The following is a 12385-nucleotide window of genomic DNA, read 5'->3' on the forward strand; positions in this document are numbered from 1 at the left end:
TCAGGCTCTATTACACTCATAACGCAAGGACTACCTTTACTGCCTTGATTCAACCAATACAGTAAGCCATGATGTTATTTAGCTTAGTATAAACTTATCCACTGTGCTTTGTAAACTATAGTATGCTATGTAAGCCTAGAAATCTTTCAATATTCTTACTCTTGCCAACTCTTCCAATTTTTCCCATTTATTTCTAGTAATGTTGCCTTAGCTAATATTTCATTTGTGCAAATCAGAAATAATCTTTTTTTCCCCCTAGAATGCACCTATTCAGTCCTCATGACATACAGAGCTACAGATCAGGGATCCCCAACCCCCAGCCAAGCCCATTACAAGTGGTGGGCCAGTGAGCCAACGCATGTGTGCACAGCTCAACTGCTGTAGTCAAGCTGCATGTGCATGCGTGTGTATGATGGTCCACCACTCATATGGCCCAGTTCCCCTCTTCCTCCCAACTGGGCTGCCAAGTCACAAAAGGTGGGGACCACTGCTATAGGTGATGATCGGTACCTTGAACTGCACTTGGAAGTCAAGTGGTAACCAAGGCAGTTAGCAGTGGTGACACACCAGCATGCTAACAAACTTCTATTACTACTTGCACCATTATATTTTCAACCAGATGTAGCTTCCAGATGATCGCCAAGGGCAGCACCACATAAATTGCATTGCAGTAATTCAGTTGTGAGGTAACTAGGACATATGCATTGTCTGAAGGACCTCTTTCAACTATTGGGAGGTGCCTAGTAATACCACTAAATGTGTATTTTGCCAGTAAACCCTCCTCCACTCAATGAACCTTCTGTGATAAATTATGTTATCATTTCACACAGAGAAAGGGGGGGGGAAGTATTCATTTAATACAATATACCTGTTACAGGAAGATTATTTTCTTTATAATTATTTGTATATACTCTGAAATTGTGATATATAGATCTTTGTATTATATTTATACACCATTTCTATATGCACTCTTTGTTTTATTTGCAAAGAGACCATATCACCCTTCTTCAAGTGACTGAAGACTGTTCAGAATACAACAGGGAAATCATCCAACAAACACATCATAATTGATTACAGAAGTAAATCAGGTCCACTACAGACATAATTTTATGGTTATTTTGTGTTTTTATTATGGGGCATTCATCTTCTATTAAAAATGGTTATGCATCTATAGGGTCACAATTTCTCCAGCTTATTTTGAAGCTATACTTTTTCCATTTAGAGAAAAAAGCATGTTTTATGGTCACTTGAAGAACATCTAAAAAAGAAAGTTTGTTTCAGTCTTGAGAGCAAAGGAACTGATATTCTTCTAAAAGTCTGGCTAGTGCAATGTCAGGGAAAATGCTTTCAAATAATATGTGCAAATTACCTTGATATTCAGGTGTTCCAACAATTTCTCGTAATTCACCAAAATTTCCAATCTTCCGAGACAAACCAAAGTCAACTATTTTTATATCACCGAGGGGACATACACTACTCAATAAAATATTCTGGGGCTACAATAAACAAACAAACATTATTGATATCTAAATTAATTGATTAATCATTTATATTATATTTGTAAGCATATATATCATAACATGAATAAGGCTATCTATACTGGTATAAACCCAGTGGAATCAATGGAACACTAAGTGTAGGTGGCTGCCAAATAGCTCCTTAGTAATAGATTATTTATTTTCATAATAAACCTAAAGATACATCTCAGCCTTTTAAAATTTGTTAAAAAAAGAGTTCAAAATTTCAAAACCATATTTTAAATTAATATCCCACATGTTCAATGGGAAGAAATGTTGGGGTAGAAAACAACATTTTTTAAATTTTGCCTCTTCCAATTCTAAAGTAAATAAGACCATAAAGATAAAGCTCACAGTTTTGATATTTTGCTATTAAATCTCATTATCAGCATAAATTCTAAAGTTATAAAATTTCAAGTAGCTACATGACTCTTTCAAAAGCAGCCTGGGGCTTTTATCCGTAACTTTTCTAGATAGAATTACTTCTAACTAAGAAGAAAAGCAAATGATAAAATGAAAAATCAGTTTTTAGACAAAATCAAAGAGAAGGGAAACAAATGGAAACTAAAATATTGGGTAGAAAGTTGCATATATGCTACCTCTAAGTACTTGTTTAAATATTTGGTTTTTTAAAAATAAGCATTTTGAATTTTTATCCTTTTGCAATCTTAATTCTTTATTTGGCTTGTTGTATATCTAATGATGTATATCTAAAGTTTTATGAAAGATTATGAAAAATCCTATTAAATAAACATTCAATGTATTTTAGAGTCTATATGCTTACTCTGAAATATTTCCCACTATGTAATAGCATATTATCCATAATTTGCATTGCCTAACAGTTGTAATCTTAAATATGTAAGGATTTGAATCTTAATCAGTAACAACTGAAAATCTAAAGATACAGGTGGAATAAAATTTATTTATCTATTCTCTATGAATCCCATTTTCATAGTTATTACTTTATAATTTTTAAAAGAGTATCAATGAAGTTTACTATGCACATTACCTTTAAATCTAGGTGCACGATATTGTTTTGATGCAAGTGGCAAACGCCTTCGAGTATTTGTCTTATAAGCCTAATGATAGCAATTTCCTCTATAGTTTCTTCTAGGTCTGGGAGACATAGATTAAAGATTTCTCCTCCAGCTGCACTGAAAAAATTATATGTGAACACATGTAATTGTCAGCATCTTACTGTCAAAATAGAACATGGAAAGCAGTTGTTGGCTTATAATTTCAGTTTCTTAAACATGCTTATTTAAAATGATATTGGTGAAGATAAACAAAAGTGAATCATTTTTCTTTTATACCTTTAGAAGAACCAGTCCTTTCAAAGATAAAATTGTAGTGAAGAAATTATATGGAAAAATGCAAAACTGAATGCAAGCTTCACAACTATGAGCTCAAAGAAACGGCATCACTTTCTATAATGTTGGTAAATACCAGAAAAACAACAACAAAAACAGATTTTAATGGATATTGAAGTCTTAACACAGCCTGTTACTGATGGAAAAGGAAAGAAATATTTTATTTCTAAAATTTGGCAGTTGCTTTCCTAATCAAGTAAGTAACAATGAAAAAGCAATGCTCCAGAACACATGATGCTGAACTTTTAGCTTGTTTTGTTTTCTTTAAACTTTCTAGGAACACTCATTTTAACTCTCTAAAAAAGAATTAAAACATTTTATTCTGAACCTCTTTTCACTTAAAAATCTGAAAGCAAACAAAAAATACTTTGACTGGTATAAATTGTTAATTCACCACAACCTTTCACGAAATGCAAAAAAATGTAGCCTTATGTTTTCTGGAGTACATTTTGATTTGGCACTCTAGTCACATACCTTCCCTGAAGCGATCATGTTTATTTATATTTAATACACACATAATTTAAGAAAGAAGATGAAAACAAAATGTTTGCCAGAACCACAGCCACACATCAATGAATTTTCTTCCATTGCATTCTAAGATTCCTGTGCACGCATCCAAATAATTTTTGCACACAGGCAAAATACTTTCAGTTTTTCAACTAATTGCATGTCCTTGCATTGGAATATGTGATGCAATAAACCTGTAAAAGAGTGTTGTTCCATATACCAATCCCCCCCACCCATATAATTTTTGCATCATTTGTGCCCAAGGAAAATATGACCAAATATAAGCTTTTGCTTCAAAAGAGTAGCAGATAAAGTTGATTTTGTTATTATCACATCATGAATTTATTTCTATTTATCTCCCAGTTTTCTTTCATGAAATAAAGATCACCCTTCATCTTATCAGCATTACAACCATGAGAGTTGGTTGCATTACTATTATGGACTATTATATATTACGGACAATATATATATTTGTGTTTATCTATCTGCATCCTGCTAAAAAGTTTCACTTGTCAGCTACAAGTTTATTTATTTCAGCAAATCTGACACATTAACAGAGCTAGAAAGACGGAAATGAGATTAGTGTGGATATGGCCTATAATGACAATATTGAAAGATAAACTGTACAAAAGTGAAATTGTCACACTGCATAACTTCACACTAGAAAGAATGGCTATTTAGCACTGAACAAAATAACTGAACTGTTATCAGTCAGAAAGGTGACACAAAAAGCCCAAGTTGAGAAAAATTACAGGATACATTAAGGATGACTCCAAAAAAGAAAGAACATCAATAACATCAACAAAAAAAAGCCAAAGAAAAAATTGCATATTGCATTAACCTGACAAATGAACCACAAAAATTAGGCAGGTAAAAGCATAAATATAGGCAAAAATCCCATGTGCTACCCACTTTCCCTACCATAGTAATCTAAAATGGTTAACTCCAACTGAAACCAATCTGATCTTCCCCTTCCAATAAATGTACACATATATACCATTTGTATGTGCCTGTGTGTGTACATGGGCACAATCATATACATTTACCCTCTCAAAACGGGAGGTAAGATCTGAGACCAGAACAATGGAAGTACTGATTAAAATAAACTGCTTGTAAAATAAAGTATCCCATTCATAAGCAGATCCCTCTCTCTGAATATATCAATCATTCTTTCCACCACATCCAAACCAATCTGACTGTAGAGAAACACAAGATAAAATGCACATTCTCCTCTCTTCTTTCAAAAGAAAAAAAAAAAACAGGATGAAAATAGAGAACAGCAAATTCACTGTGAAGAATAGATGAAATGAACAAAAATGGATTAGACAAGTGGAAAAGAAAGGGTAAATGCCGGTGTTACAAAAACAGGATTAAATTAGCCATATAAGGAACCCCTCACTGATATTTAGCAAAATCTTCAAAAGGATCCAGGCTTTTCAGGAATGACGTTTGTAATCATCTATACTTCCAACCATTCTGGGTTTTAAACAGTTGCTTCTAATCTTATCAGAGACTGTAAACATCCTCTCAGCTTTATAAGTAAGTAGTCTGAAAAGCAGATTTTACAAGCTAAGTTCCTGTTTGCACCATCTGTTACCTGAGGACATAATTCCCTTACTAGGAGGCAGTACCAAATGCCGGTGAGAGAAGACAGCAGCAGCAGCTTGGTGAGCCAAACAGGTTATATATGTCAATCACAAATTGTTTTTTTTTTTTTAAAGTCAAAATAAAGAGCAGCACAACAACACAGTCATCTCATAGGAGAAATATAAAGTTCCTTAATGATATACCTACAGCCTACTATTTCTGTTAGGGTTGCAGGGAGGTTTAAGTCATGCATGATTCCTGGTGACTGCTTCAGCAAGTCTTTGGAGTAGCCTCTTCAGAAATGGTTTGCTCTTGCCTTCTGAGGATGACTGACCTAAAGCCACCCAGCTGGCTTTTTGTCTAAGGCACGATTACAATTCACAGCCTTCCAGTTTCTAGCCTCATGCTTTAACCACTACAGGAGTCTTCAAACGTGGCCCTTTTATGACTTATGGACTTCAACTCCCAGCGTGTCTGGCTGAGGAATTCTGGGAGTTGAAGTCCACAAGTCATAAAAGGGCCAAGTTTGAAAACCCCTGCACTACAGCAAACTTGCTCTCTGCAACCTAGTGTTGGGGATTGGGTTGGGGACAAGAGACTTGAAATTTTTCATTTGTGTAATTGAAACAATTTACTTCAAATATTCCTAATCACATAAATTCAATCCACTGGGTATTAAAGAGAACTACACTATTTTCTTATAGCTGTCTTACTATCAGAAGGCCCCCAAAACTACAGCTGACTTGCTTGCTTGTTGGCTGTGTGGTAGGGCTCCTGGACCAGCAGAGGGGAGGATGGAAGCCTTGGAGTTTCCTATGGCTGCCCATTATTGCAATGAGGAAAGATTCCCCAATAGACAAAGTAGGATTCCAGAAAGAACTAGGGTAGGTCCTGAAACTCTAATGCATGGTTTGACCAAGGTCTTAGTTGCTGTTTAGACTCTGCCTATGTGTACTTTGTGTGCATGTAGATCTGGGAGGGAGGGAGGGAGGGAGGGAGGGAGGAAGGAAGGAAGGAAGGAAGGAAGGAAGGAAGGAAGGAAGGAAGGAAGGAAGGAAGGAAGGAAGGAAGGAAGGAAATTTAGAAAGTGCCTATCTCCTTCATAAAGTGACTCTTTAACACATTGTGCCCATGAAATAGTGCTGCTTCATAATTTGCAGTAGGCTTTCTGGTACGATGAAAATGGTTATCATCTTTAAAGTTCAGCACGGTGTGAGCCAGATTACTTGTGGGATTGCATATTCTTAATGATCTCTGCTGTGAGTTCCCTTGGTGAAGCTATGTTATCTGATGGGTGCCAGGAAGCATGTCTTCTCTGTCATGGTGATTACCTTATGGAATAGCTTCTGGTCTTTGACTGTAATAAACTTACTTGACTTGAATTATGGAATAGCTCCCTTCCAGAGTAATGGATGGCCCTGGCCTTGCTTACCTTGAAGAAGGTCATAAAGATTTGGCTTTTCTCCTAGGCACTGGAATCAGAATGTTACTAAAGTTTTGATGTATGTAAGTATGATATGTTGGCAATGCATTTATTATGGAGGCCTCAACCTGGGTGTCACTTTTCTTTTAAATGGTTTGGATAACTTTATTGTTTGTATCTCTGTTCACCATCCATAGTTCTATTGGTTAGTTGAATGGCAATACAAATTTGCCAAATAAATAAATCTAGAACAGTGAAATAAGATTGGGGACCACATGTAGAGTATAGTATTTGAAATTCTTTCCAACCACTTCAAACGGTTCTGTTCTGGGTCACGTGAACAAGAAGGAAAAGGGAAGGGAGTTGAGACCAGAAGAGTCACTAGCATTCCAAGCCACTGCCCAACTTCAAGAATGCACTGGGGGACTTTTTCCTGGATTTTCCCCTGAAGCTACTGCATGGAATCTGGCCCATTCTCACAGCTGATTTCTCTTTTGTTGCTGTTGACTTTACCTGTCATGCAAAGTTTGATAATTGAACCCATTCTGTTTAGTTCTCCAAGAATTATCTTACAGAGTCACAAGCCCTTTTATATAATTTCTTTCCACTATTTTATTCAGTTGAAAAGAAAAAGGGATTAGAGAGTAGGGTTAGAATATATACTTACTATTCCAAAACTAAGATTATTTCATTTGTTGTTTCATAGACTTCGTGGAGATTTACTACCCGGGGACTTGGTTTTGTTAGTTCGAGAACAGCAATTTCATGCAGAATGTCTGCTTTGCAGTCTTGGCCTCTTCTCCTCTTTTTCAGAAACTTAGCTGCATATTCCTGGCCTGTAGCTTTCGCAATACATTTTCTAACCACACCAAATTTTCCTCTGAAAAAAAAAAAGAGAAGAAATAACTGTGAAGTATTGTATCTCACTAGCACAAATCAGAAGGACAAAAACATTTTGTAATATTTCACCCTTTGTTCTTTACAGATAGGCATGTGCTATGTTTTGCATTCGTAACTTTATCTTCTGTAAAGATTTATTTTAGATCTGCTATAGTCTTGCAATCCAGTCCCAGCCTCCTGCATTCCATGTAGTGGCTGAAACTGAATGGAGCTTGGTATTCAACATCTGGAAGATCATGGGTCATTCATCCTTGATGTAAAGCCAAAACAGAGCTCTTTCAACAAAATGTTTAGCTGTGATCTACATGGCAGCTCCTACCATAGGTTCAATTTACTACCTCTTTGCTTCTAATTCATCATTTCTCATATCTCAGTTCCAATCCCTTCCCTAATTTAGATCCTAGAAACAGACTACATATTGTAAAGAATGTGCTCAATTTAACTGATGTAAATGAGATATAAAGATTGTCACCTTAGAACCCATAACATCACTTTTATACAAAACTATTATCTTAAAGAGTTCACTATTATTAAAACAGATCTCAGTAACCCTAAGATTTTAACAATTAAAGCCATGTTTGTAGTGACATTATTATTGAACATTAGACATTAAAGTTACGCTAAAACATATTGAGAGGATTAAGTACTTCTTTTCTGAACACTGAATATAGAGTGCAAATGTAGTTATCAGATATATTAAAAGGATTATGTATTTAAGATCCTGAAACAAAACCATGAAATGATTTTATAGCATTTTAGATATTAATGCTTTATTTTAGGAGTGTCAAACTGTCGGCCCATGGGCCGGATATGTCATGTGGAAGCCACACCCACCCCATTGCCAGCAATGGCAAAACCGGCCCGATACGTTGCGTGATGTCACATGATGTCGCGAGTTTGACATGCCTGCTTTATTTCACCCTCTATCAGTTTCATATTGGCAAGTATAAATATAGAGTTATTGAGCAATTTATGCCTCTATGAAAATAATATTAAACCAAACCAATCAGATCTTTATTTCAGTCATAAACCAGAATAAAAACATGCAGGCTTTTTTTAGATTTATGAGAAATAATACCCCCACCCAAATTCATTTAGAACTTTTTCCAATTTTTAATATATAATTTGCTTAAATTCTCCTCAGATTTTTAATCTGAAGGGGTCTTATATTCTTTCAAAACAAAAAAAATCTCCAGACTCAATTTGTTTTTTTACAAAATTTTATTTATAATACAATTTAAAAAAGGCATTGGATATAACGTGGCATTCCAATATATACATTCTTATCAAATTATTCCACATTTTACAATCAGTTCATCTCTGAATATACATCTAAATTTTATATACAATACTTATTCTAAAATTACATATATTTCTATCTTAACACTAGCCTATAATCCCAACCGTCCTCCTCGAATCCTTCCAGCAGTAAAAATTATCCCAGGTTTCGAAATAAACTGATCTACATTTGTCTTTCAATACCATTGTGAGCTTGTCCATTTCCGCACATTCTAATATTTTATATAGTGTCTCTTCCTCTGTGGGAATTTCTTTGCTCTTCCATTTTTGCGCGAATGCAAGCCTAGCTGTAGTCAAGACATGTAACAGCAAATAGATTGTTCCCTTATTGTATTTCTCCGTGGTTATTCCCAACAGGAAAAGTTCAGGTTTTAACTCTTAAGTCCAACATTAATATATCTTTCAGCCATCTTCGCATCCTATTCCAATACTCACAAGCCTTTGGGCATTCCCACCACATATGGTAATATGATCCTATTGCTGTTTTACATTTCCAGCATAAAGGTGAGATATTAGGACCCATTTTGGCTAGCCTTATGGGTGGGAAGTGCCATCTATAAAACATCTTGTAGAGATTTTCCTTGTACGAGGTAGCTAGAGTTGAGTTTTCTATTTCTTTCCCACAATTCTTGCCAAATATGCAGATCAATGCTGAAACCAAAATCCCTATTCCAAATTAGCATAGTCTCCTTGACTGTTCTTCGTATATTGCCTGATCTAAAAGAGAGTGATATATTTTTTAATCATTTTATCCTTGGGCCCTAATAATATTTTGTCTAGTTCTGTTGGTTCGATTTTTATACCCCACTCTTTTTTGTCTTTCCTATATCTTGCTTGTAGATTCTAATTCTATCCCTGCATCTTGAAGATTTTTCCTCTATTTTAATTCTCCTCTCGTCTAATATGTTTTTATAAGTTATCACATTCCCTAACTGGATAAACCTTGGGTGTATATACATTTCTAAAGTTGAAATCCAATTGGGAACTTGTCTATAATTCTGTTGCCGGATTTTGGTCCATACATCTATTAACGCCCATCTGATGTAGTGCCTCCGAAAGTACTGGTGAACTTTATGTTTCTCATCCCATAATATAGCATGCCATCCAATCTGCATGTCATGATCTTCCAATTTTAATAATCTCTGGTTATCCAGCCAAATCCAATCCCACACCCATAGTAAGATTGTAGATTGATAGTATTTTTCCAGTTCAGGGAGGCTGACCCCTCCTTTCCTTAGCATCCTGTAATAATTTTAATTTAATCCTTGCTTTTTTTCCTTGCCAAATGAATTTAAGTATGGATTGGTTGAAATTTTGAAAGAATTCCTTTTCTAATTTAATTGGTATACACTGAAATAGAAATAATATTTTAGGTAATACGTTCATTTTGATTACGGCAATTCTATCCATAAAAGAGAGCTGGAGGTTTGTCCAGGTATCCAAGTCCGTTTTAATCTGTTCCATTAATTTATCATAATTGTCTCTTTTGATTGTCACACACCTAGCTGTTAATTGTATCCCTAAGTATCTTATTTTCTTTGTGATCTGGATGCCTAATCTGTCAGCTAGTTCGTTTTTCTGTGTTCTAATCATATTTTTCACGAGCATTTTAGTTTTTTCCTTATTTATCTTTAGGCCTGCCATTTCACCATACTCACCCAGTACTTCCATTAGCCTTATCCCTGATTATAATGGCTCTTCAATTATAAAAACAAGATCATCAGCAAAGGCTTGCAATTTGAAAGTTTCTCTCTTGATCTCTAATCCTTTAATCTGCTCATCTTTCCAAATCATTCTGTTTAGTACCTCCAGGGATAATATAAGCAATGGTGGAGATAACAGACAACCTTGCCTTGTACCTTTTTGGATTTGAAAGTTTTTAGTAGTTTCTCCATTAATTATCACTTTAGTTACCTGTTTGGAATAAATCGCTTTAAACATGTTTATGAAATTCTCCCCAAAATCCATGTATTCTAATTGGTTAAACATAAAATCCCATTTCACACTGTCCAGACTCAATTTGTGATAGCTCTGCAACAATAAACAGACATTTGAACTGGGTATGAACAACAGAGTTTTAAAATGCTGATTATGTTCCCTCAAGCTGTTGTTGACTCTTAGCCAACCATGTATATAGATTTTCTCCATGATGATTTGTCTGTAACTTGTTTTTTTAGGTCTTCCAATCGTTCACCTATTGCCACTATAAGTGCTGCTGGTCATTCTCTTCTCTTTCTTTCCACCATTTCCAGAATTAGAAAGCTCTAATTCTAGAAAGCTTTCTCGAGAGAGCTGGGTCTTTATATAAGATATCCAAAGTGAGGTAATTTGAGCCTGATAATTTATGCCTCAAAAAAAAGATCCTTGGGTTGATTTATTTGATGATCCATTTCTTTGTTTTCTTGGCTAAGTTTTTCTTAGTAGTTTTTTCAAAAGCATCAGTACTCTTTCTATCATGCATCTTTAAGATTCAATTTTGCTTCCACAGTGTCACAGGGAATGCAGTTGCTTACACAATTCTGATCTTTGTAGACATAAACACATCACAGCATGTTCCAAAGCATTGTTGGCTAATCTGCATATATAATAAAGCATATTTCAAGACTGCTTGTTCCTTTGGTGTTGATAGTTGATCCTAAACGGCAAAAGCTGTCCATTACTTTGATATCTTCATTGACAGTTCTAAGGCTGGTTCTTCCACCTGTTATCATTAGTCTGGTAATTTCAATCCCATTTTTCATTGTGCACTTTGATTTTTATTACAGGAGTTTGCAGGTCCTTTGATTTTGGCTATCAGGGTAACCAAATCCTAGAGCAAATCATATATATTGGCTTTCCATTAGTAAGGTGGAACTTGGCCCAAAACAGTTTACATCACTGATGATGTTTTTTGTTTTATCTTTCTTAATTTGTCAAAGAGTAATGAGGAGCTAAAATGACTGCTGCAGAATTCTTATGACCTGCTTGCCTGTACACACATTTCAAGAGCATTGGAAAGGAGGAGTAAACAATTAAAATCAGGAAAGACTTGAGATAGAAGAAATGGTCAAAGACAAATCCCACTTTTGGTGGAGATTAAAGACCCCAAAGAGTGCTACCCATAAGCATACCTTGACAGATAAAAAGTTAAAGTGAAATTAATGAACTGGGCAAGTTCAAACAATAGCTTTCCTGATAAAATATAAAAGTACATCTTAAAGTCTCTGTACAAAAACCATTTCTCAATTGCTAGTGAAAAAAAAATCATGCCATTTTTTCCCTTACCACTCATTTCACTGTGGAATAAAAAATGTATGCTGGTAAGCTTATGTTTTTAGAAGAAAACCACATACTGTTTAAAAACCAAGTTGACCTTTCAGAAGTAAAGAAAAATGTGTTCCCTCAGCCAAGTTAAGAATGCCTGAAAACCAGCATTTTTATTTTAGCACATAAGTTTATAGGAATGCTCAGAAATACAATACTAAGATTAGACAGGAAACAGAATCAGGAAGTTGAAATTTTTGGAAGATAATTAAATGAAAAGTATATGCTGTGCGCACCAAAATCTTTCTAGCTAACCCACCCATAGTTTAAAATATTTTTAAACCCTTACTCCACCTATATTCATAAAGTTTAAGACAATAAAATACCACCAGAAAACACCTAAAATATTTAATTAAAACATTCTTGAAATTAACTTTTTTTTTACAAATTTTATTTATAATACAGTTAAAAACAAACAAACAAACATTGGATTTGATGTGACATTCCAGTATATACTGTCAGACCCAGCGTGACACCTA

The 12385-nt window shown here is 34.8% G+C and overlaps 1 protein-coding gene across 2 annotated transcripts in view; it reads right to left on the minus strand.

Annotated features, from left to right (window-relative positions):
- The window catches only part of STK17B (serine/threonine kinase 17b), a 36002-nt gene that overhangs the window by 6670 nt on the left and 16947 nt on the right, over positions 1-12385 (minus strand). For both annotated transcript variants that reach the window (XM_039354631.1, XM_039354630.1), the window contains exons 3-5: positions 7072-7284; positions 2527-2671; positions 1370-1496 (exon numbers count right to left, since the gene is read on the minus strand). In XM_039354631.1, coding sequence (XP_039210565.1) covers positions 1370-1496; positions 2527-2671; positions 7072-7284 — 485 coding nt within the window. The remainder of the gene's footprint in view (positions 1-1369; positions 1497-2526; positions 2672-7071; positions 7285-12385) is intronic.

This window comes from Crotalus tigris, unplaced genomic scaffold (assembly GCF_016545835.1).
Source record: "Crotalus tigris isolate CLP2741 ecotype Arizona unplaced genomic scaffold, ASM1654583v1 scf7180000018565.659758, whole genome shotgun sequence".
NCBI classification, from domain to species: Eukaryota; Metazoa; Chordata; class Lepidosauria; order Squamata; family Viperidae; genus Crotalus; species Crotalus tigris.